Below are 24,136 nucleotides of genomic sequence, written 5' to 3' on the forward strand. Positions count from 1 at the left end.
TCGACTGAATAATCATTTAGTTAGGGCTCTTGTGGGTATTGGTGTAATGGTAGCGAAATTCGTTATGCTAAGTTATAGTTTGTTATGGATCAGTTTAGTCAAAGTACTGGCAGCATTAATTAGAAAATCGTTGAATTACTTTTAGGATCTTCTTTTAATAGTGTGACTTTCAGCGCTTTTCAATTCATATTTATGCGATTTTCAGAGAGTGCCCAGTCACACAAATCAAGCGGACTATCTGGGGCCGTGGGCCATATCTTCCCGGCCTTGTTTATAGCCTTATGGCGTGAGACACTGAGACATGGGCAATTATGTAAATATGCGGCGGCGCCTGTTGGCTGGGAAAGTCTACAGGACGAAGGACGAGGCACACAGTGGGACAACCGCAAATTATTGCCGGCCATTTGGCGAATGAATGCGTGACAAAACACAGCGCACAGAGGACACTCCCTGGATGGAAACGGGGAGTATTCACAGGAGACACAGGACTCGGAACGCAGGCGACACTCGCGCACAAGGACAATGGACGGTGGGCGCAGCGGGAGTGGCAGCGAGGTCAAAGGTCAGCCGCGCTAATGTTGTGCTAATTGCTAATTGCGATTGGACAGCAACAGAAAACAGAAAACGCGACAAAGGAGCTGCTGAGGCGGCGCTCTGGACTAATTGAAGTGTCCTTGCCGCGCGATGATTTACTGCCCGGCGCTTCGGGAAGGAGGTAGCTGCCGATTGGCAGAGGTGCAACTACACTGGGAGAAAGGCAGTACGAACGAGCCTGATTCCAAGCCAAAAAGGATTGTCAACAGGTACTTACCTCGAATTTTCTTCATGCGTAAGATACGTACCTAATCATTCAGGTGCAACCACTTCTAGAATCCTTTTTCCCAGTGCCGTTCTATCCTTTCGCCTTTCATTGCCATCGAAAGCGGCGTCTGAAGATGATGACAGCAGCATCCGAGTGGACCACCCAGTGAGCCCAGCAAACTGCTGTTCCTTCACATCCTGGCAGGAGGTCCTTGGCCCCCAGCGAACCCCTTCTCCGCCGCCTCCGCTGGCTTTGTTTGGTAATTCGATCTGCCGCACGCGTGGCCAGCTCAAGTCGCAAGACCTCAGGACCCCAGGAGCAGGATCAATTGGTCGTCTGGCCAAGAGGATCACTCTCTGATCTTTTCGGCAGTCGCCAGCAGTTTGAGTTGCGACAGAGGATGGGGAGAGGATCGGGGAGGCTCAGGGGGAGACCCAGTCAGGTGAGGCCAGGTGTCAAACGTGTAACTGGATACTCCTCTGGCCACCTCCTCGGGGCGAGATCGGCATCGGGATCAGTGCATCTTTAGTTTTGGCATATGCAAAGTGGACCACCAAACTGACGGGAGCGACCGTCTGCTGTTTTTGGGTCACTGCTGGGAGATACTCTAAAAAGGTTTGTGGGGTATAGAGGATTGGTTATGAGGTGGTATGGTAATTGTTTCGAAAAGATTTTGAGGCAATCAATTACTAAACCATAAAAAAGCTGCAAAATTGATACAAAATATTAAATAAGCACGACACTTAAATATTTTTTAGGTTTTTTGGTTGATGTTTAGCCTAAAAAGACAATCAAACATTATAAAATATTTAATCATACATACATCACATTTAGTCGTTTAAGTCATTGGCATCTTTTCTGCCAATATCCTGTTTTTAATAAAGTAAACAAATGTTATGTGTTTTCCAAGAGATTAACAAAGATCATTCTAAATTCGTTGTTTTTGGCTGATCCTTTTTGTCGTTTCTCCCCCTGATCCCCATCATTTTTTGGGGCCTTCCAAACTGACTTTGGCCCGTTTCTTTTTAAAGTTGGCCACCAGAGTTGATTGAAATTTCGGCAATGACCCCTGCAGCAGCCGACAATTGTGGCCAAAACGGCACCAAAAGCAAAAGCACAAGCAGGAGCAGAAAGCACAAGCAGCTGGAAGCAGCAGACTGGAAGCAGCTGCCCCGACTTTAACCTGGACATTAAGGTTAACAGCGACCTTTAGTTTGGCCACTGGCCAAACCGACGAAGCGTTAAAACGCACACGTTGACAGCTTTTTCTGTTCCCAATTTTGTGAGCCTCTCCTTGTGGGCTTCATGGGTTAACAGTGGCAGTGCCGCCGTTGCTTAATGTGCGATTTCTATCTGCAAATATAAATTGTAATTATTGCATTGTTGCGTCGGAGTTGCGGCAAGCCCTTATCAGAGGCAGCCATCACCGCCGGGCGGCTGACAAAGGCAGCAAAAAATTAACAAAAAATTGCAAATGAGTGTCGAAAAGTACACACACCCCCCTCTTAACCCTTTGGCGTTCACCTGGCATTGTTTTCCCTTGCCACGGCAGACAAAGCGAAACAAATTGCCCAACTTTAGTTGCCGTTTCTGCCGCTGCTTTTCGCGCTTTAACACTTTTTTGAATGGGGCGAGAGGGCGGGGGCCTTTGTAAAATTGATGATGGACCCTGAGTTATTGCCTTGGCTTGGTGACGACAGCTGCTTCTGAAAAAATGGAGTGGAGTGCGGTGAAAACTGGCCGACGACCACCCAGCAGCCAGAAGAAACCGCTGAAAATGATTTAAGAAAATACATTTTAATTACGGCGCTCGAAAAGTGATGAAAATGGCCCGCAGAGCGCGGGGAAAACAAAACGCGTTAATCAATAAATTGCCGCCCAGTGCAGCGATGATTTCCCCACCCCAGCCCGGGAAATGCATCCAACGGTGCGTATGAAATTGAAAATCAAGCAATCGAGCAAGCCCTTGGAGTGGGGCTGGCGTGGCCCTCGGAGACCACACGAATGGCGCCCCCATATGGAGACAGGGACCCTCGCTTTAAAGAGGGAAGAGGGGTGCAGGGCAGTGTTTTGATTTATCACTCACTGGGTAACCTGGAGTCGAGCCGATCTGTCTGCCCCTTTCGGCCAGGCCTTCACTCACTTGTTATTACACTGGGGAAAGACATGGAGAGGAGAATTTTTTTATATTATTATAACCATATTTATGCTTATACGATATAGTAAAAAACTAAAATGTCCCATTTATATCCCATTTTGCTCAGTGCATTAACTGCGGCTTTGATTGATGCCCCCACACATGCACTGGGATAAAAGAAGGGAGACCCACACATGGCCACACCCAGGCCCAAAGCCCCAGACGCCGGCCTTCTCGATCACCTTCGTGTTCCCCAGCTCTTTGCCTTGAACTTGGATCTCGTACCTAGAGTCTTGACTCCTGCATCTTGGCCATAGTGATCCCGGTTTTGGTACCGCTGTTGGCCTTTGCCGCGGTCATGGCCCGTTAATTGAAATATGTTTGGGCCGCAGATCAAAGGGATCGCAAGTGGCGTTCGGGCCATGATGATGATGATTTGATTAATTCGAGCCGGGAATGAGAACTGGGCCCAGCTCTCCCTGGATGCAGATGCATCCCTTGATGGATTCGATTCGGAACTAATTAAAACATTTAAGGCAAAACACACACACGGGACGGGCCACTTTTCGTTGGAAATGCGGGGAAAATAAAACATTAAACAATCATAAAAATAAATCCATTTTCCCACACTTTTGTGAAGCCAGTACGGGGCAAAAACAAAACAAAAAACAAAAACAACAAACAAATAATAATAATAAAAACGAGAAGCAGTCGAGAAACTTTTGTACTACATGGAAATGTCATTCGCATAACAACAAAAGACAACGAACCATGATGGCGATGATGATGATGGGCAACAACCAACAACCGAACCAACAACGAAACAACGCACAAAGTTTCAGTTCCCCGCCCTTAACCCCTTGCTGGCCCAGTTTGCGGCAAAGTTGGTGGCACCTTTTGTGGGGTCTGCTGAGATAACAGCCAACAAAATGTTTGATGTACTTGAAAGTTAATGTTTTGTGGTGTCAACTTTTGCCGGGCTTTGGGTTGGGTTGGGTTCGGTTTTTGGTGTTTTGCTTGCAGGAGAGCGGCTTTTAATGGTCGGGGATTTTCTCTAATTTGGCTCGACAAAATTAGCCTTTATTTCAGTTGGCTAATCGCAAGTGCTGCGGCTGTCGCTGCCGAGTCTGACCTTTCACACGCTCCCAGCTGGTCTAGCCTCTGTGCTCCTCCCATCCCCCCGCTCCAAACACACTTTTGCTTTCAGGGAATTACAACAAAGTGAACAAGAGCATTCGTTATCAAAAGAACTTTGAGCCGCCTCACTTTCGGGGCCGTCAAGCTGAAAAATTGTTTTCCCACGCAAATTAACACTTGACTTTGTTGACGTATTTGCACAAGATGACTTCATTTTCTTGGGCGCTTTTTCCTCACTCACTCCCGCGCCTTCTTTAAATATTTTATTACCGTTGACCCACCTGCGCCCCCGACTTCTCACCTCCGAAAATGAAAAGAAACCCAGAAATTCGTGCCTCATCTGCGTTTGCTGTAGATACTGTAGGTGCTTCACTTGAGTGCGTCATTGTCTCGATTTTTATGAGTTATTGGGTAATGTTCACCGCTACGATTTCACAGTCATCGACCATTGTGGAAGGGCTTTACAGCTTTAAACCTAGCTAGTAAAAGACAAAAACATGACTTACAAATAATAAATAAATTACCTATACATGACGTACCATCATCCCATCACCATCGGTGTTCTATTATAAACTGCCCCAATAGTAAGTACTAACTTATTACCAAAACTTTTTTAACTTGTTCAAGAGCTAAGCCAACAAATTCACATATTTATTTGATACACATCCACAGGAGGCAACCCTTTGTAGGAAAGTTTTCAAGAACCCCTCAGCTGAAAATCATAAAACTGAGGCAGGCAAGTCATTTTTCACCTCTCGTGTCCAGTTGTGTCCTCAATAACCCGGCATAATCCGCATGTCCAGCTGGGCTTATTGCTGCTCTTCTGACAAGCAGACGGACAAAGGACATCCTCATCCACATACTCGCAGGAAATGGGGCGAGGCCAATACTGAGGACGAACTTTTGCCGCCCAATCAGGGGAAAACGCTGGAAAAGCGACCTGCACTCGGACATTTCACTTGCAATGGCAGGGAAGCACTCGAGGAGAATAAATTCAAACTCCTTGTGTGTGGGTCCAAGGATTCGGAGCTTCGGAGACAATAAACTTGCTGCCACTGCAGTTTCTCAGATATTTGCGGGGGGGCCGAGGGCGGAGAGGGATATGATGGGAGTGGATGACACTCGTGTCAGCCATAAGCAGCCGGGATCAACTTTTCCGACTTGGAAAACGGGACTTGCAGGAGCGCAGCCAGAGCTTCTGGGATTTGTGCAGCAAATTAGCTTCATTAATGGATGACTTACTGCCCCCGGGGGGTGAACGAACCACTAGACTCTGCTAGACTTTTGCATGCGAATCCTTAGCAGCTGCAGCCGCTCAATCAGCGCTGAAATTTATTATGCTCCATAATCATTTGTCATCTTTCCATTTCTCGCAGTCGCCCAGTTCCCCATTTTCCCAGGCCCCCATCCATTTCCATTTGGCGCCCGCAGCGAGCGCATTAAAATTTTTCGCAACATTTTTCACGCATATTCAGCATCCGACATTCAGTGCCCAGTATTTCAGTATTTCAGCACAAATGGAATGGCAACTGGAGCACGGGACACGCTCCATTCGACCGGCCACTGCGATGGGATCCAGTGCGGGTCATAAATATCCGGAATATTGTTAAGAATATAACAATTCTCCGTTCTCCGTTCTGCATTCTCCGCTCGCAGCACTAATGTCAGCTGCCATTTTCCTCTATCTCCCTGCGCTTTTCCCTTTCGCCGGCGCTCTTGATACATTTTTATTGCATTCGAGTGGCGAGTTGTCTCCTTTTTATGGCTGTCCCAGGGGTCAGCGAGGGCCCAATATGCCAACGCCCTCTGGCGGAAGTTTGGATGAAGCTGCAGCGGGCAATATAGCCGTTTTTGTGTTGGGGGAAAGTACTTCATCTTATTTCGGCATATGCTTTTTGAAATAAGGAGAGGAAGTACTACTACATGTCTTTAAATATGATTTATATTAAGGATCGGAAGAAACTTAAAACAAGAATTAAACTGCCTTGAATTATTTAAAGTATTGTCATCTTATACCTTAATTGACAAAGTGTTTCCACAACCAAATTGAACATCTTTTTAAAATATAAAACACACTTTTAAACTTCCTAACTGAAGCCTTTGTCACATTATACGTCTTTACAGACTTCTTTAGGTATCGACTTCCCCCCGCGAGAGTTTCCTCAAATCGAATTTAAAGTTTGGCCACGCAATTTCCGAAGACATCCTTCGCATCTTTGAGACCCATCCATTTTGCGAAACCGACGAGGATTGGTTACTCCCCTCCTTAAATAATTCAATAAATTTGCGCAGAACGCTCCAACAATGGAAACAAATTTTCTCTTTTTCGGCGCTTGCATTCTTTTGGCAACGCCATAAGGGGAAAATCCATAATTCATGCATTCGCCAAATAAGAAAAGCGTCGGGAAAGCAGGGGAAAAGCGGAGCAGCAATGAAAACATTAACAAGCAGCAATAAAATATGAGCCAGCGAATGTAAATCGCTTTCCATAATTCATCGCATCGCGTTGAGCTGACTCGACTCGACTCCAGAGCCCCGGGTTTTGCCTGGTTCGGCACATACATAGACTTCCCTGGAAGCATCGTAAACCCAAATCGAAGGCTGGGCCCCTCGTAAAACTAATGAAATTTCAATTCGAATGACGCGACAACGTCGCCTGAGCAGCGACCTGAGCATCCTGAGCAGGCTGAGAAATTCCACGAAATTTTCGCGCACTCGCCACGCCGGGAAAATTCATAAATTTCCTCGGACGACGACTCCCTCCTCTTCCCCGATTTTCCCAGGACAATGTTGGGCCACTTCCGCTGCAGGTCCGGTTTTTCCTCGGGCTCCTCGATGGACTGGCAACGACAGGTGAATTTATGATGAACTGAGTCGTCAGCACTATGTTCCTCTCGGCTCGTCCGAGTCTCGAGTCCGAATCCCCTCCGTTTGCTAGGCAGGTCGCGTGTAAATTATGAAAACTGGCGATAAAAACGAAAGTAATTCAAAATCTTCGACGTGTGCGAGGGTTTATCGCCTCGCAGGGGAACTAGGGACTCGGCACCCACATCGCAGCTCACTCCTCCAAGCCAGATTTATATCGCTGGATTTATGGTCCTGTTAGCGCCACTGCACTGGCCTATCTCGTGTGTAGCATCGTGGATGGGAAGGAATACCTTGTTTACGACCTGCAGATAGGATGAGTAAGTGCCGTCCCCATCCCCATCCCCATCCCCACTTTCTCCTTTCCCTCCTTTCATTACCTGGTTTTCAGTTTTCACTATGGTGTTTGTGGTTGCAAATGTATCTTCTTGTTACTGGAACCTACTGGGAGTTCTTAAAACATCTACGAAAGTAGATACGAAGGATACGAACTTGTATAACGAAGCTGACCTTCACTGGCACATCAAAAATGGGGTGAACCAATGTCTGTTATGAACTGGAAAAACCATGCTATTTTCACGCCCTATAGTTCTCATAGTTTAATTGGCTTTCCCCGACAAGCACTCCCAACTTTCTAATGGCTATTAAAGCCACTTTCCTGTGACACGACGAGGACTGCAAATAAAAATGTCACATTTAATTTGTGTTTGTGTTTCTTATGCATTTCGCTCAATTAAACTGCACTTGAACGTGTCAGAAGTGGAAATGCCTGTGACACGCGATTCGGCGATCAAAAAGTGCACTAGCCCGTCCTTAAACGCTGGACAGGATGCCTCCCGCTAATCCTCCTACTGCACAGACCACATTAATTTGGCTTCGCATGTGCGCCCGCCCTTAAAGCTGTAATTAGGAGTACTATCACCCGGTGGGCAGGAGCACACCTTCCATTTGAAAAGTGTTTGCTCACTGAGTGGGCGTGGTCACGGAGCCGCCGTCCGCTGTCCATGGAGCAGGAGCTGCAATTAGGCAAAGGACCTCCTTTCTCGTTGCTCCGCGGAATGAAAAGATTCGCCGGCTTTTCGGGTTTGTTGTACTGTGGCTTTTCTTTGCGGGATCTCTTTTGTTGGGGCGAAAACTGCGAGCCAGATATCATTCCTAAATGGGACAGTGGAACGAGTGCTGTGGATAGGTCCAAGAAATATATCTTCTAATGACTTTGTATATTATTTCATCATGCCCTTAGAAGAAACTTCTTTCTCTTTCTATAAAAATTCGAACTATTTTCATAGTAGTTTCCTTTAAAAACTTGTGAATTTCTTTTGATAGAAAAACGCTTGCATTCTTAAATGTTATCCCCTAGTCCCCGTATCCTGCACCACCGTAGGTTGCGCTCCTCTATGCAAATTCCGGCTGCCCATTGCCACTTTTCGCTGTTTTTGTGGTCGGGAACGCTTTGTTCTCACCTCACAGCTCACACACATCTCATTGTTCCGTATCGGCGCTTTGTATCTTTAGCAAAATTGCCAAACCGCAGGAAAAGCTGGAAAACGGGCGAGTGTTCCCCCTCCAACCGCGTGTAATGCGAGAACCCATCCGATTGGAGGGGCCTGATTAAGCCCGGGATCTAACCGCAAAAGGGGTTCGAAGCGGGGGAAATCCAGACGACTAACCCCCCAATTGAAGCTGAAATACTCAATCGCTTAAATATTTATGCAAGAGTGTCTGCGATTTGCATTTGGCGAATTATTTTCTTGCAATTTTCCACTCAATTAGACCCAGAGGGGAAATGCAGATCCCCCAGGACTCGGTTTCAGTCCTTTCTCCTTGCTCGCTCGCATGAAGTTGAGTTTGTATCTCGGATTTAAGTAGCTCCATAGAAACCAATTTCAATTGCTGCGAATTGGGAGCCGGGAAAGGCAGCCAGACGTGTGGAAAACTTTTCGCCGAATTTTATATTTATCTGTCCTAGTTCCGAAAGGGGCGGGCCGGGAGGCGTGGCCGGGGTGCGCCCCCCTTTCCAAAAATAGGCGTTTCCATCGGGCGGCACTCGGCGTCGTCGTCCCCGTCATCATCGTAAAAAAAACAAGGCGATGGCAAAAGTTTTTCAATTTTTGCTCCAACTTTACCGGGTTGTCCCTGCCCTCCGCCTCCCAGTCCTGTACTCCTGTACTCCTGTAGTCCTTAGTCCTCCGGTTGTGTAAACATTTGTAGTTTACTTTCAGTTGGCAGGCGGCTCGTAAAATCTGTCCGTTTCGCTTGAACTGGAACCGTTTTGGAACTGTCTCGTAACTCAGACCCGCAGGTTAGCCCATCTTTCCATCTCCCCATCTGCCCACTCCATCCCACCGCCCAGAAAAACACGGAACTTTGGGTTTGTTTTGCCAAAAAGGACCCCCGATTGAATTAGAAAATTATGCTGAAAGTTATTTGGATTAAAGAGGAAGGGCCCTTGACCATTGAGTAGGGGGAAATTAGGTAATGGGATAGAAAATTACTCGGAAAGGAGATGAAGTAAGCTGGGGATTCGAGTGGATTTAGTGTGGAGCATAATAATAAGAAAACACAATTTATACCTTGGCGAATTAAAAGCAAACTTTGAGTAGGCCAATATAAAGAAATAGCTAGGCAAACTTATTGGAATTCGACTAGGAGTAAGAAACAAAGAGACTTGGAAAATGATCAAAAGATTTTTAAGTTTTAATCGATTTAGGTAATGGTATTTAAGGCAAAATAAAAAAAGTCCACAGCAGTTTCCCATACCGGGAATTGAACCCGGGCCTTCCGGGTGAGAGCCGGATATCCTAACCACTAGACAATATGGGACTTGAGTTTCGCTGCGGCCAAATACTGCATGTAAACACAGCGATTTGGGGCCTCTATAAGGTATATGCTAACGTGGCGTTCTATTTATAGATGTGGTTATTCATTTCCTAACGTCTATAGTAAAGGTCGAATAATAAATTCTAATTCAACGAAAATGATTTGAAAAAATGTTAAAAAGGGTAGACCTAAAAATCTTTTTAATTAAAATTTAAAATCGAATAAAAACATCTTAGTAAGAAAAAAATGTCCACACAAGTTTCCCATACCGGGAATTGAACCCGGGCCTTCCGGGTGAGAGCCGGATATCCTAACCACTAGACAATATGGGACTTGATAAGAAGCTGCCAAGTATAATTCTTAAACTTTGAGATGAAATCCTGTCTAAATATAGAAGTCTTAAACAAATAGTTCTTTGATTCTATAACTATGCTTTCTTATCCCGCTGCTGATTTATATTATCAAGGCTGCAGTAATCTTGATCTTGATCGTCAGAGGAGTTTCTAAAGTCATGAAGAGATTAAAACCTAGTCAAGAGCTTTGTTAAATATTACCCAAGTTCCAAGATATCACTGTCGTATCGGGAGCTGCACAAAATACATAAATTGTTGCACTCCTGAAAGCACATGGTGCAATAGATTCCCCTGCAGTTTAGGGAATTACAGGAAACATTATCAGACCTGCAAAAGGGAAAGATGATTAAAGAAACTGGGGATAAAGTTTAAATACCTTACTTGGTCAGCGGTTTACTACAAATAGTGCAGTTTTTGCAAATAAAATTTCTTCGACAGCCAATTAGACACCTGAAAAAGGGATACCTTATAAGGATTTTGGATTATAAGAGACTGGGGACATACCCTTTTACAAGATTGTCAAACCAGGAACACCTGGCTAATAATGTTCGGTTATTCTCAAAAGCGTTCAACAAACGTGCCTGCTGACATCTTTCCTTGAAAACATTTTCTAAAGAACATACATAAATCATAAAATAAATAATTTATAAAATATATAAGCATAGCTCACTTCTTTCTTTTAAGATGGTATAGTGCAAGTCGCAAACTCTTCGGTTGGACTCCTCGGGGTAGAAGTAGACCATTATACGGTGTCTTTGGCGGAGACCATAAGGCTCCCAAAAGACCATGAACCAGGCCAGCAAATACAACAAAAGGATCCATAGATATCTGGGGTATTTTGGCTTGCCTGGGATAGGAAGGCATCGTTGGGTATCTATTTTAAATCCTTTTGGCTCAAAAGCGTGAACAAGGTCTCTTAAAATATCGCCAATTTTACCCCCACCCTTAACAACAATCTTCTGATAAGCGGGAGCTGTGAAGGGAACTTTAAAAATATCAAAAACCAGTCCCTGATCACACCTTACGTGTAAGGCCACCAGTCATATGTCCATGAAAGGATATTAGAGTCAGCATATTATAAAGACTGTAGTCCACAAAGCAGATGCAGAAGAGCTGGATTCCCGTGATCATCAGGAACATCCACGAGCGACAAACTGTACTGTATTCTTTGGGCAGAATACGCATCGAATTTATCTAAGTATCTAAATGAATATCGATAGATTGTCATATAACAGATCAAACCTTCACATATAGATTCTCCTCACAATTGCTCAAGGGCAAGGCTCTTTGTCCCATTGTCTCATGTTGATAGTCATCATAGTTCTCGAAAGCCTTGGTTATATAGACATTTTCGAAGCTGTCACTGGCCAAGTATCTGAACCAGAAGTACACAGACTTGAGGATTACAGTGAGCAGAAGTATAAAAATAATCAAATCAAGATAGAGAAACACAAAGAAGAACTTGTGCCTCTGTAACTCAAAGTTCTTGGTTACGTCCTGTTCGAATATCTGATCTTTGTTAGCGATTAGTGAACTTGTCGAATTCAATTTCAAACTGTGATCAAAGCTAATAGTGGTTATAAAAATATTTCGTATTTTCATGAAGCAAAGCTGCAGACCTTTAAGAAATGTAATGCTTTAGTCACGTTAAAAGCTATAAGTATCTCAACGTACGTTGGAATATTTCCTCAATCACCACCTGGGACCATTGAAGATTATCATCGAAAAAAGTTTTCAAGTTCTTGAGACTTTCGCAGAACCAAGCAAATTTCTTTTGGTTACAGCAATCTTTGGTTTTCTCGCCGAATTCTCTTTGGCACTGTGTAATACTCAAGTTGCCTGCTCTCAAGCACCGATGATAGGGAGTTCCCATCTTGTAATCAAATTGATCCTTTTGCAAGACCAACCAATCGGCACAGGTCTTGTAAGTGGCATCTGTGGTGACATGGTACTGTCTTAAATTAAAATCTAGAGAGCTATGATATACTAACGTATTTGAGATATGGGCCTCTCCAGATTTAGCAAAAGCTTATCTAATTTATTCATGATCAGCCGCACCTCTGCCAGTGTTCCCTGAAAAGACTCTTCCACTGAATGTGAGGGATCATATATAATACGCTGCATAAGCCTCAGAGCCTTTATCAGGACATTTTGCCCGCAGGAGGCAGAGTTCGCCATAATGCATATGTTGTGAATGATATTCTTCATGGGTCCCGTACAAGCCAGGAGAAAAGCCAAGGCTATAATCACTGCTCGAAACTGGTAGCTTGCTAAGCTGGCAAAGCAAAGGGCTGCAATGCATCTAAAGAAAAAAATACTGTGTGACGAGGACTTTTCCTTAACCAACCCACCTTGCTGGACGCCTCTGCACCAATATGATCAATAAAAGAAATAGTAAAACAATGAAAACCCATTTTCCATTCAGATCGATGCAGGCCTTTTGAGGATTTTTGTAATACCAGATCAGAACCATTAGTATGCCAACTACATATCCTGCTACGATGTAGAGCAAAGTCTTCTCCCGACATTCCAACCGGGATATTTGGTACCGTTCTGCGGAATTACATTCTGGATGAGGATCCCCTGGATCCTCTGGCGGACTTAACGTGTAGATGGGAGCATCTTCCTCGGGACTGGGATCCCTGGGCTTTCTATTTTCTGGCTGCTCCCGTTCCGTGATAATGAAATAATTCTTGTATGAGTTGTTAACTCCTTTCGCAGTTGGGAGCGTCGATCTGTTATCATTTCTGACGTCCTCACCCACTTCACTAGGGTGACTTATTGCATTCCTGCGTACATCAGCTCGTCTGTGCTTACGCTCGCTTAAATTGTTTGAGTCTTTCATATTTACTTGCAAAATATTAGGGTTTTCTAACTACTTGTAAACTAAGCGACAGTAAAATCAAACCAATCTGGGAAAGTCTGAGTATTTTCCAATAAAAATATTTACACTCATTTAAAAATGATGCAGAGCTTCACTATTTCCCATACCGGGAATTGAACCCGGGCCTTCCGGGTGAGAGCCGGATATCCTAACCACTAGACAATATGGGAGATGGAATATTCAGACACGCAGTGTTGGCTAACGCTTTAATTTTATCTGAAATTTTAGGGAAATTATACAAAAATACAATTTAGAGAAACATTTAGAGCATTTCCATAATAAGTCTGAGAATTGGTAGTTCTAGATATAAGCCCCTATTTCAAAAATGTAACATCTTGTAATTTGTAAAAAGAAACATGTTAACCACATTTTCCCATACCGGGAATTGAACCCGGGCCTTCCGGGTGAGAGCCGGATATCCTAACCACTAGACAATATGGGATATAGGGTATTCAGCTAAACAGTATTGCCTGACGATTTCGTTTATACTGGAATTATTATAAAAAATATAAAAATAAAAGTTCGAAAAAAAAATCAAAATATGTGACCAATTAGTTTCCAGATTATTTTAATTTTTTTAAACTCAAAATCTTAAAACCCTTTACTAATTAAAAAAGAAACATGTCAACCACATTTTCCCATACCGGGAATTGAACCCGGGCCTTCCGGGTGAGAGCCGGATATCCTAACCACTAGACAATATGGGATGTGATGGGGCCGTCGACAAAGTTCTTGGCCAAGCTCTCTTGGCAGCTGATGGAGTTCTTCGATGTTTATAAATTCCACTTGCTCATCAGGCTCAACGCCTGTCAGCACTCAATATCGAATCACCTCCTCGCCGGGGACCCACGCGTCTTTTCAGATTCACTGTAATGAGGGGTCAACTCCATATAACCTCTTTCGGAATTAATTAAAAACCATTCAACACTCGCACTGGCAGTTGCACTCGCTGATGCCGGTGCCCACGACTCGACGGACTCCAGTGGCTGGGAACGAGGCACATAATCATCAATTATTCGCACAATTACCGCAAACAAATAAATATTCTTAATTTATTATGTTTTCGAATCGGGCTTGGCCGCCCACAATGGCAACAGGCGGCGGCGAATGCAGACGAAAAATCGCTACGAAAAAATATTAAAAATAAATTTCCAACCCGAAACAACAAACACACAAATTTCGGAGCAACGGACGGGTGGATTGGGGATTCTGAGGGGCATTGGGCCTGTTGGATACTGCGGTATTGAGATTGATGTCCATAAATTAAACCTCGCCGCCCCGTTCATTGTATCTTTTAGTCAGTCTGGGCGTCGGTGCGATAAATTTCATAGATGCATTTGGTGATTTCAATTTGTTTAAATGTGTCGCCTCTATGCTATATATAAAGCACATATAGCACATATAATTTGAGGTTTATTGGCCGTGCCGTGGCTTTGCCGGGCTATTTCTGGCCGGCCTCGTGGGATGTGGGATGCTCTGAGGCATCATCCGTGCCCCAGCAATTGTCGCTGCTTATCAGAGGGTGATAGGGGATTTGGGATGCGGCATATAGAAAGTATTACAACCCAGCGACGGAGCTTTCCGGTTGTCCAAGGGCGGAAATTCAGGGAATGCAGTTCTCGAAAGGTCTTTGAATTTGACATGATGTACTGGGAAAAATAGGTACCCATCGCTCGATGTTTAATAATATGTGGCAGATTTTATTGTGAGTTCCTACAAAGTATCTTAAAAATATATCTTAGTAACAACAGCCCCTATAATATCTTTGATTATTGGTACTGGTATCATCTCTTTGGTGATATTTTCTTCAAGTGATTTAAGGAAAGCCTTTTAGGCTAAATACTATAAATCAATTTCCGCCTTTGGCGGTCTTCGCTGCGGAACGCACATTTCCCGGATTTCCAGCACAGGGATTCATGGAGCTTAGGCCCCGTGGCGCCAGCGCTCGAAGGGATTACCGGAGCACGGGCTTTCCATCATAATTAATAAACTGTCGCTAGTCGCTGGCAGTATTTATTTCCATCTGTCCGTGATGTGTCGCGTTTTATTTCCACATAAAAGCCGGGGCTTGCACATGTAGCAGTCGTAAAACAATGTTATTTCGGCTCTGTCATCAGCGTAGATCTCACCTCACCTGAACTTTCCCGGCGGTAATCGCCGTTTAGAGCCGGCTTCCTCTCCACTTGGGTGTCCCCGAAAATGTCGTTTGAATGGTTTCCGCAGTGAAGCGACAAAAGTGGCAGCCCAGCCTTGGACTTGCAGCAGCTCTGCAGCATTTCCCCGGAAAACGCGGCCCATAAAGTGCGGGAAAATCATGGCAGTCCGAGCTGCAATGTTGCCCAATCTTTTCACGTTTCGAGAACTTCCTCCAGCTCGGACTTCATTTCTTTTCATTAGCCGCCCGCAACTGCCGGCCATCTATGGACCGACCTGGTCATAAAACGTAACTGGTTACTCCGCGTAACTCTTGGTACACGGCTCACTTGATTGCTTGCCCGCCGGCCAGCTCTTTTACTATGTAATATATGTGTTACTGGCACAGACCGTCCGAGGGACCGACAGACAGCGGCACTTTATTAATGAAAAGCGCAAAGTTCTCTCTATTTTCCCAGCCCTTCTACGTGGGACAGTCGTATGGAGTGTGTGTGTGGCCTGCATCGAGGTCAGGCCGAGATTTGTTAACCGAAAGTGAGCGGTTTCTGCAACGGGCCAAATGAAATGGCCAGAAGACTGGACACGACCGGCGACGGACGCGATTATGAGGAAAGTTCGTCTGCGAAAAGGCCGGCAATTAGAGAGTGTTCTTGTGTTTTTTATTGGCCTCTAAACGGTGTTTTTCGGCCGGTCTAGAAGGGGAAAGCCGGTGGGCTGGTTCTGCCCAACATGTGGGAAAGAACCTCATTAAAAGTGGCGAATTAGCCGGCAGCATGATGTCACGTAGGACAGTTCGCGGAAAGGTAGGGCTTAGTGAAAGTACCAGGGTTCCATTATGAGTTCATTTACATATCCTATAAATCAAACAAGAATATCTTTTCATCGAAGTCGTTATCCATATTATCAGTTTCTTCAAATGCAGGGCTATTTCTTACAAATGTTTATGTTCATTTCATGAAGCCCCCCAGAAGCACTGCAGATATCATAAAGCAACTCGCGCAGTGGATCTGCGATCTCCTCGAGGGCTGGAAACTGGAACCCCGGCATGGGGCCTTCGGGCACTGCAATTGCAATGAAACTAGAAAATGAAATTCGAAATACCATAAACCCAATGGAGCCGAAAAAGTGGAGATTGCCTCGAGACACCCACCAGCGAGGGAATTCTGCCTTTGTTTGCTGGAACCCATTCTTTTTTTTCTTTTCGGATTATTCCCCGACTGACAAGTCGCTGGCATCTCTGGCGCATGTTAATTATGCCGGCGGACTACCTATCCATATACCCATTCCCGCCCATACCCCTCCCTTCCAAAGCCCAAGATGTGGGCCGTGGCCACGGCGAGAAGACCTTGACTCTCGCCAAGATCTTGATACGATTTATACAATTTTTGATTCATGGCGTCTCCGCTGTCGCTTTTGGTCGCTATCTTTGGCGACTCGCAAACCGAATTAATTTCGTAGGCCAAAGGCGTGCTGCCATATTTGTCGAGGCGAGAATTTCGAGCTGGAAAATTTGAATTCAATCAGCAATTTGCATAAATTTGCAGGCGGCGCAAAAAGAAGCTGCTTAGGCCCTAAAAGGTGGGATTAGCCAGACGCCCACCTCCAGACGCCCCCCACCTCGCCATCCCGAATCCCCGCCAGAAACCGAACTTAAGACGCCGTTATGGGCCGCTGACCCAAGTGAGGTGGCTAATGGGACAGCCGAGTGACAAACTGGCCGAGAGACACGGCTGGGTGTGGGCCGTTGATTGACTGACTGACTGATGGACTAAATAGGGCTGATCTAGTGGTCCCCCAACGGACTCAGACCCACAACAGGCCCAAACATTCGCAAATTGCTTCGCTTTTGGCTCTTGTCGCACGGGCCACCAAAATAGATTGGCCAAATGGGAAATGGGGGAGGCGGCCAGATCGCATCTGTCTGCGATATCGTACGATTTTGTATATATAAAACAAGATGTATTTTGGTCTTATGCGCGGAGGCAGTAGGAATGCTCTACCGAAGCAGTTGCTACAAACTGATAAGTTGTATGATAATTAATTTATGAGAAATGAGAAAGTGTGGTTATCGTGCGCAGACTATGAGTCCCACTACTTATATTTATTAAAATATAATTATCATTTTAATTTTACTTATCAGTATTAACAGGTAATCATATTTTATGAGCTGCACTTATCGTATGCTTATTATTTATTATAATTTACCATATGAGAAACTAGAGTCAATAACTTCTATTATTAGGTTTTCCAGTATTATTGTGAAATATTGTTATGGTAACTCTCGCCAACCCTAACTTTTTTATAATACTGGTAACCCTAAAAAATGTTCATAACGTAGTTCCTTTGCTACCACAGATAATTGTATAAATTATATAGTAAGGTAAGATAGTATTTATTGCTATGAAGGTTTTAGAAATCAGATAATGAGTGATCCCAACTGTAAGGATTATACCCCAAGGATCAGGGTGTCCCTATAAATATCGTGCTGCTGCCACTGCCGCCGTTTATTTTCTCGGTTTCTATTTCGGGCTGATTCACTCTCGTCTGGGATCGCGATTCCGACTCTGATTCTCGTTCAGTGGGCTGATGTCGATCGTCGCCTCGTCGCGGTGGCCGCTAAATTTAAATGCCCAAACATCCATAACGACATTCGAGGGGACCGCCGGTGCAGCCCGCTCTCCCCCTTCGCATTTTCGCAGTTCCCAGAATTTATTCGTATTAATTTCCCCGCATTAGTTTTTAATGCGTCGTCGCTAGAAATTAAAGCCATCGTAAAGCTGACAAATATTTTACGGCCAATGCTGGTGTGAAAAAGCGCGACAAATTAATGAATTTATGGGACACTTTAGGGGGTCTCTGTGCCTCTCTATAGGATGGCCACCTGTCTGGTGGGGAAACTGCTCCCCCCGTGCTTTCGGATCTAAATCGTTTCCAGTGTCGCCAGGCGCCAATTGGTCACCCCATTCCCACAACCACTCGCATTTTCCCACTTTGCGTGGGTGATTTTCAATTCGTTTTCCGAGCCAAAAAAAAGACAGAAAGAAAAACTTTAAAGAGCTGTCGTACGTTATTCACAATTCACAAAACAAAGAACGAATGTTTCTTGGAATTCGGTTTTATTTTCGAGCAGATGAAAGCGATTCGCAAAGTGTTTTGTTTGTTGTCACACATCGGGTGCATGATAGTGGGGATGGGGAGTGGGAAGCCCGGGAGGGGTGGCCCTATAGAGGTACTACAGTACCACCACCAGCCCCACTGCCAGTACAGTGGGGACTGCCCACGTGGCCACACTCGCATTCCTCGACTCCAACGAAGTCGAAGATGTCGGCGACATCCTGGGAAACTGAGTGGGCGACCTCGGAGGTGTGTGTAGGATCGGATCCCTGGGTCTGAGGGACTAGGAACTGGGGAACGCTAGTCCGGGCAGCCAGACCAACTAAATCAAATCGAAAACCGGCCCGAACGAAAGGCCAAAACTCGTTATTCGCCAGGCGCCAATTTAGCCGGGGATGAATCACATTATTTCTCAGCCTGTCTACGTCTGATCCACGGCCTTTGTTTCTTTATTGGCCAGCCAATGGGCAGATTAATTGACTTGTCATTTAAAGGTAATTATTGTACAGCTATAGAATTTTTAAAGATTTTTTCAAAAGAGTCAATTTGGAATATATGAAAGGCCCTTTACTTTGATAAAATACTATTTTAGAAAAAGGAATGAACAGTTTCTTACCCCAGAACTTGAAAACCAAACATAAACATTTAAAAACATTCTTTATTATTATTTCATATATTATTTTACATTATGGTTCTGCAGCCAGTGAATGGCTCAAAATACCCATCAAAAATCTCTATAGCTCTGCCACAGAGTCTGCTGATGAACTCAGGCTAGCAACCCCTATCTTGGCCATATTTTCATGTGTTAATTTATCCGTCTCAATATTGCTGCTGTTGTTGACCGCACGCGTTTCCATAAACAAAACACCAAAAACTTGAGGCAAGCCAAACTAAAAACCAAACAAACAAGATGCAGTATGCAACGAACGCGTGGCAGTCCCAGGTTTTCCAAAAGCAGGGACGGTTCAATGGAGGTAGTAGTGCAACATTAAGTTTAACTATTCTTAATGCACTTCATTTTAATTTGGGAATCAAGGTAACACATCAGAGGTTGTGCCTGCCAATCATCTGGCGACACACAAACAGTGTATAGCATGGAAAACTTGTAAAACGCAAGATGACCACTGCTTACTTATCTATCTTGTGGATACATTATTTTTTAAGGAATGTAAGATTTGGTTATGTACCCCCTTTTAGCCCATTTCGCTCCTGTTTTGGCACCGTCTTCTGGGCGATGCTGCTCCTCCTGGCGGAGTTCGTCTATTTGTTTTCCAAACAAGCCTCTTTCGCAGACAGGCAGGCGGGCAGATGCAGCTCCAGCAGCCCCAGCATCTTGGGTTCCCCCTTCCCGGCAGTTCAAGTGCGTTCAATTTTCAATAAATCCATAAAACTTAGCCTCCCCGCAACCGGATAACCGCAGCAGTTCCAGCTTCGCCCTGCTCCTCCTCGCCAGAGTCGCTCGGACTCGGATGTCTGGGGCAGTCCATGGCTGCATTTTGTTTTGGTCTGAGCGGAGTAAACAATGCACCGGGAGCAGGCGAGCTGGAGGAGCAGGCGGAGGAGCGGAGGAGCGGAGGAGACTGGAGGCCAGGAGCTGGATCCCCGCCACATGCCAGATGAGTCACGTAACCGTGGAACTCCCCAAGATGTGAGGCTTAGGTTTTAGGAAGATTATATCTTTATAAAAAAATATTCAATTATGATTGGAAATTCGACTTCGCATATTTTAAGTATCTGAAAATTGTTTATGTACAAATGAGAGCGAAATGGGCATTTTATTTATGTGCAAAACACATTGTAAGCTTGGCCAAACAATATCTTAAAAATGATTGTGTGTTTACCAAATATTGAAAAACCAATTTGGAAAAAACCCTATTAAGGCGTGTGGTAGGAATATTTACCTTAAATGATTTTCAGCTTTACTTGGGATGGTAACATTTGTTGTATTGATAAGGAAATACTTTTATAGCCATCATTACTTTACACATTAAAATATTTTAAAAGAATTTGTGCAGGGTCTTTGGTATAAAGTACTATCCCTTCCACTGTGCAGCTGCCAAGACTGTTTTGCCAGTCGGAAGTTTGTGAAGTTTCCACTGTCTATTCGCAGGCTGGCTCCCCCTGCCCCGGACTCCGCATCCCCATCGAAGCCATGGACCATCGAAATCGATGGAGACTGTAATATTCCGCATCTGCTGGGGCTGCGGTGCCTGGGCAGCGTCATCTGCAACTCATCACCTTCTGAAATATTGCTCTTTTGCATACCTGCAGTTGTTTTTGCCGGGCCAACAGAACTTAATGCCGAGCGATCAGACGGAGTCCGGAAAAAGAGGATTTCAATCAGCCGGCGGACGCCACCGCAGACATAATTTATTGCCACTTTTCGCAGCGATTTTCATCTTCGCATTGATGTTTTCCTCAAGTGTTTCCCTCTTTTCGAGGCGCAAATATCGCAGGGCGGCTCAAATTGATTGTGGGATGCTCCAGGAACCGGCAACTGGCAACCCGGGGAACTGCTCGACTGCTCACCTCGCCGGCAAAGTTAATTGGCCTGCTCCAGACGGTCGGACAGGAACACAAGCACAGGTACTTTCGGCCACTTAAGTGCGCTTAATTAATGCAAGCCGAGTCCCAATTGCATTGGCAGCAGGATTGCGGATGTCGGAGTTGGGATTGCGGACTGCGGACTGCGGGTCGCATTAGATGCGCATCGGGGGTACAAGCGCGGCGCCTGTTCTCCTTGGGCAGAGTCTCCGGGCCACGAACCACTCAGCCCGCATCGCGAGGGGCGGTGGCCAGGGGCGTGGCGAACGGCCAAGTGTTGTGCAATCCCGCCTGTTTTGGCTGTCTTCGCGGGGTGTTGATGGAGAGGGTAATTCACTTTCTAGGTGCACTTTCTGCAGTTTCTAATAGAGGGAAAAATTGCCAATAGCTATCAAATACCTAGGTATATTAAGGCATATATCCCATCATCATGTGATTAATATATGATGTAAAATTTAGCAATATTTGCATATTTTTGGATCTGCTTAGAATTTAATAATAGTAAATATTCGCGGTTACCAACCCCAAAGAGTATTAAGCCTAGTATGGAACCATTCCATCAACCCACTGCCTCATAAAACCCGATCTCGTTGTTATTCATTTTATAGCACTGTCTTAAAAACATCACAAGCCACTTTTGGTTAAATGGTATTTCACCTAAAACTAATTTTATGACAGTATCTTAAAGATACCTCCAAACTCTTTTTGTTTAGAAGGCATATTATAAATAGTTTCTTAGTTTATTTGTAGCAAGTAAAGCCTTAATTTGTAGAATAATAATATCCAGCGAAAAGTTTATTGGAATATAACAAGAATATTTATACAATAATGGAGTATAGTCTTAGCCTTCAGGGCATTAAGCCTTCGTTTATGCCCAGCAATTTCCCCGCGTGGGATGTTGTTTTCTGGCCACTAAATGTTTAGAGGTGGTTTCTGCTGACCAAAGTGGCTGCAGTCCGGGGCAGAGGAGTGCAGTCGGGACTGGCCAGCCTGGATTATCCTTTGTTGGGCATCGACAACCGTCGGCCAGGAGGAGGAGCACTGGGAACATGGTCGCACTTCGTGTTGGATTTCTTGTTTTCGCTCCACCCGCAACTGAGCCACGCACTTTTCCCTCGCCAGCAGGCTTAATTGCGAGGTGTTCAAGTGAACTCTGATTGCTGCTCCGAATCCGAGTCCACGTCCGCGACCGCGTCCAGATTCCTGGCCAGCTTTTTTCGGTGGCGTTAATTGGGCAGCAGCCGGCGAAACATTTGCTGCCACTTTGATGCCCTGCCGAAGATACTCCGGCTGAAACTGCGACTCCAACAAGCTGCAGTCCCGAAATTTGCATTTCAAGCAGCCCGCGATTTATGGCCCATCCGGAGGAGCTGGGCCACCGGGGGATCTGCAGGGGCTGCTGTGACGAATCCAATTATGAGGCGCGCCAGCTGGAGGATCCGAGGAGGGGCCTCCGAGGGGCGCGACCCCGACGGGTGCCATGTGCCTGATGCGATAATGCGCCATCAAATGGCCATAAATAAAGCGCACAAAGCGGATTAAGCGTTTTGTTAACAGATTTATATTGAGCTGAATTATGAGCCGGCGGCGAGTCGGGATTTAATGAGTTCCTCCCCCCGAGATGGGAGGCCATGGGGGTCGGGATCGATGAAATTAACTCGGGCTTACAGGCCCCTCGAGGTGTCACCCCACTTCATTGGGGAAAACTCAGTTAATCGATTTAAGGATTACAAGATATAATCTCTTTTAAGAGCCTTTAAGATATTTATTTTCATTCCCGTGTATAAAATGCATACTTGTCTATGGTTATTAAATTTATATCTGATATATATAGCTTTTTTAAGGATTGCTGAATAGTACATAGCATAAAATAAATATGACATTTAAAGTCTTTCCTTACATTTATTTTCCAGGTGATGGGAATCTATAGAGAAAAACAACATTCTTGGAATTCATATTTATTTTACTGACGACTGTAACCACTGAAAGTAATCAATTTATAATACTTTTGTGTATCTGTCCCCAAGTGATTCGATTCTCAATCTGCAGACATTAAATCCCTGCCAGGATGCCTGTCACCTGGCTTTTTCCATAGTTACTGAAAGCTTTGCATGCCGAAACCGGAGGAGAATATGAATTAGAATTGATGGCGAATGCCAAAACAAGACTTTATGCAGATACTTTTGATAAATTCATGGGACCTTCGGAGGGCAAACAAAGTGAGTGAACACCGAAAACTTGCAAATTGCAGCAGGGAATGTGCACATAGTGGAGCCAAAAAATATTTATGCTGGAAATTCGAGCTGTTATCTATTGGCTAGGACATGCATATTGTATTTCTTTCTTTTCCGACCATTTGTTTATCGAATTTAAGTGCTCCCCAAGGGGGCGATGGCAAAACTGTGACAGTCCGGGATGTGTTTTCTATGTTTTCACAGGGGAACGGGGCCATATATCGGGTGAATGGTCACCTAAAGCCCGGCCAGAAATTACAGCCCGAAAAGTAAGGCAGCCCCAAAAAAATAACCCAAAAAGGAGATAAAAACCCAGTTCCAAATGGCCCCCGAGGGCAGGCGATGGCAAATTGAGGCTGCCGCTGAAGAAGCCGCCTCACCTGGCCGAGCAGGAGTACCCGAAGTACCCGAGGTACCTGGCATCCCCGGGGGCACTGCGGATTGCGGCTGGAAGATCATCCTCATCAGTCGATCGACGAGTAGCAGCCGCGTGCTGGGGAGAAGCTGCATTTGGGCTGAGCGTCGAATTAAGCAAATTATGGTGGGCCCGGGCCCCAATGATCGATCCGAATCGCGTCCCCTCCCGGTCGCCACCCTGTCCACCCGGCAGAGGCTGCAATTTGCCTTAATGCCCAGGATTACGTTCGAGCTTCGCAGCGACTGCGAAAGCTGCAAACTGTTGACTTTTTTTTGCCGTGTCCCCTCAAATTGGCGCATGTAAATTTTTGCCTCTGCCCAAGTCGCTGACCTATTGGGTCAGGCATATGGGTTGGCCAGGGCAGTACGTTCCTGAACATTAAACTTATTATTCAATTTTTTATTTACTATTACTCAATTAAATATTCTTTAAATAATAACATGGTATGCTAAAAACGAAAGAACAAGTTTGGAGAATAAGGCTAAGTTCATGAAGATCTAGTAGTTATATTTATACTCAATCGGAGTTAAAATGTATATAAATTTGCAACATCAAGGTAAAATTTTCTTTATAAATATGAAGAATAAAATGGTTTGTATTTCCAGATCCTGTGTAGGGGGTTCCCCGATCACCTAAGTACCTCGATTTCCAGCCCGTCCTGCTCCTGGTATTTT

At 44.9% G+C, this 24,136-nt stretch overlaps 1 protein-coding gene and 5 non-coding genes across 6 annotated transcripts; all 6 read right to left on the reverse strand.

Moving 5' to 3' along the window:
• Positions 1–9,692: 9,692 nt before the first annotated feature.
• Positions 9,693–9,764, reverse strand: Trnae-cuc (transfer RNA glutamic acid (anticodon CUC)). The gene has a single exon. It is a non-coding gene; the product is annotated as a tRNA-Glu (tRNA).
• Positions 9,765–10,021: 257 nt separating this feature from the next.
• On the reverse strand, positions 10,022–10,093 carry Trnae-cuc (transfer RNA glutamic acid (anticodon CUC)). The gene has a single exon. It is a non-coding gene; the product is annotated as a tRNA-Glu (tRNA).
• LOC108027817 (DC-STAMP domain-containing protein 2) lies at positions 10,034–12,915 on the reverse strand. Its single transcript, XM_050886074.1, has 9 exons — positions 12,466–12,915; positions 12,106–12,416; positions 11,789–12,049; positions 11,357–11,733; positions 11,140–11,308; positions 10,785–11,087; positions 10,619–10,724; positions 10,496–10,564; positions 10,034–10,441 (listed from the first exon to the last, which is right to left on the reverse strand). Exons 1-9 carry the CDS (start codon positions 12,585–12,587, stop codon positions 10,312–10,314), a joined length of 1,848 nt encoding a protein of 615 aa, XP_050742031.1. The 5' UTR covers positions 12,588–12,915; the 3' UTR covers positions 10,034–10,311.
• A 181-nt stretch (positions 12,916–13,096) lies between these two features.
• Trnae-cuc (transfer RNA glutamic acid (anticodon CUC)) lies at positions 13,097–13,168 on the reverse strand. The gene has a single exon. It is a non-coding gene; the product is annotated as a tRNA-Glu (tRNA).
• A 200-nt stretch (positions 13,169–13,368) lies between these two features.
• Trnae-cuc (transfer RNA glutamic acid (anticodon CUC)) lies at positions 13,369–13,440 on the reverse strand. Its single transcript has one exon. It is a non-coding gene; the product is annotated as a tRNA-Glu (tRNA).
• Positions 13,441–13,633: 193 nt separating this feature from the next.
• Positions 13,634–13,705, reverse strand: Trnae-cuc (transfer RNA glutamic acid (anticodon CUC)). The gene has a single exon. It is a non-coding gene; the product is annotated as a tRNA-Glu (tRNA).
• Positions 13,706–24,136: the final 10,431 nt, after the last annotated feature.

The sequence above is a fragment of the Drosophila biarmipes genome, chromosome 3L, assembly GCF_025231255.1.
Source record: "Drosophila biarmipes strain raj3 chromosome 3L, RU_DBia_V1.1, whole genome shotgun sequence".
Classification (NCBI taxonomy): Eukaryota; Metazoa; Arthropoda; class Insecta; order Diptera; family Drosophilidae; genus Drosophila; species Drosophila biarmipes.

Coding starts and splice junctions, on each gene's coding strand:
- LOC108027817 (XM_050886074.1), bottom strand. CDS start 12,587: ATGGTTCTGATCTGGTATTACAAAAATCCTCAAAAGGCCTGCATCGAT. Junction 11,734..11,788: donor GATTGAGGAAATATTCCAAC/GTACGTTGAGAT, acceptor CATTTCTTAAAG/GTCTGCAGCTTTGCTTCATG. Junction 10,442..10,495: donor TGTAGTAAACCGCTGACCAA/GTAAGGTATTTA, acceptor TCCCTTTTGCAG/GTCTGATAATGTTTCCTGTA.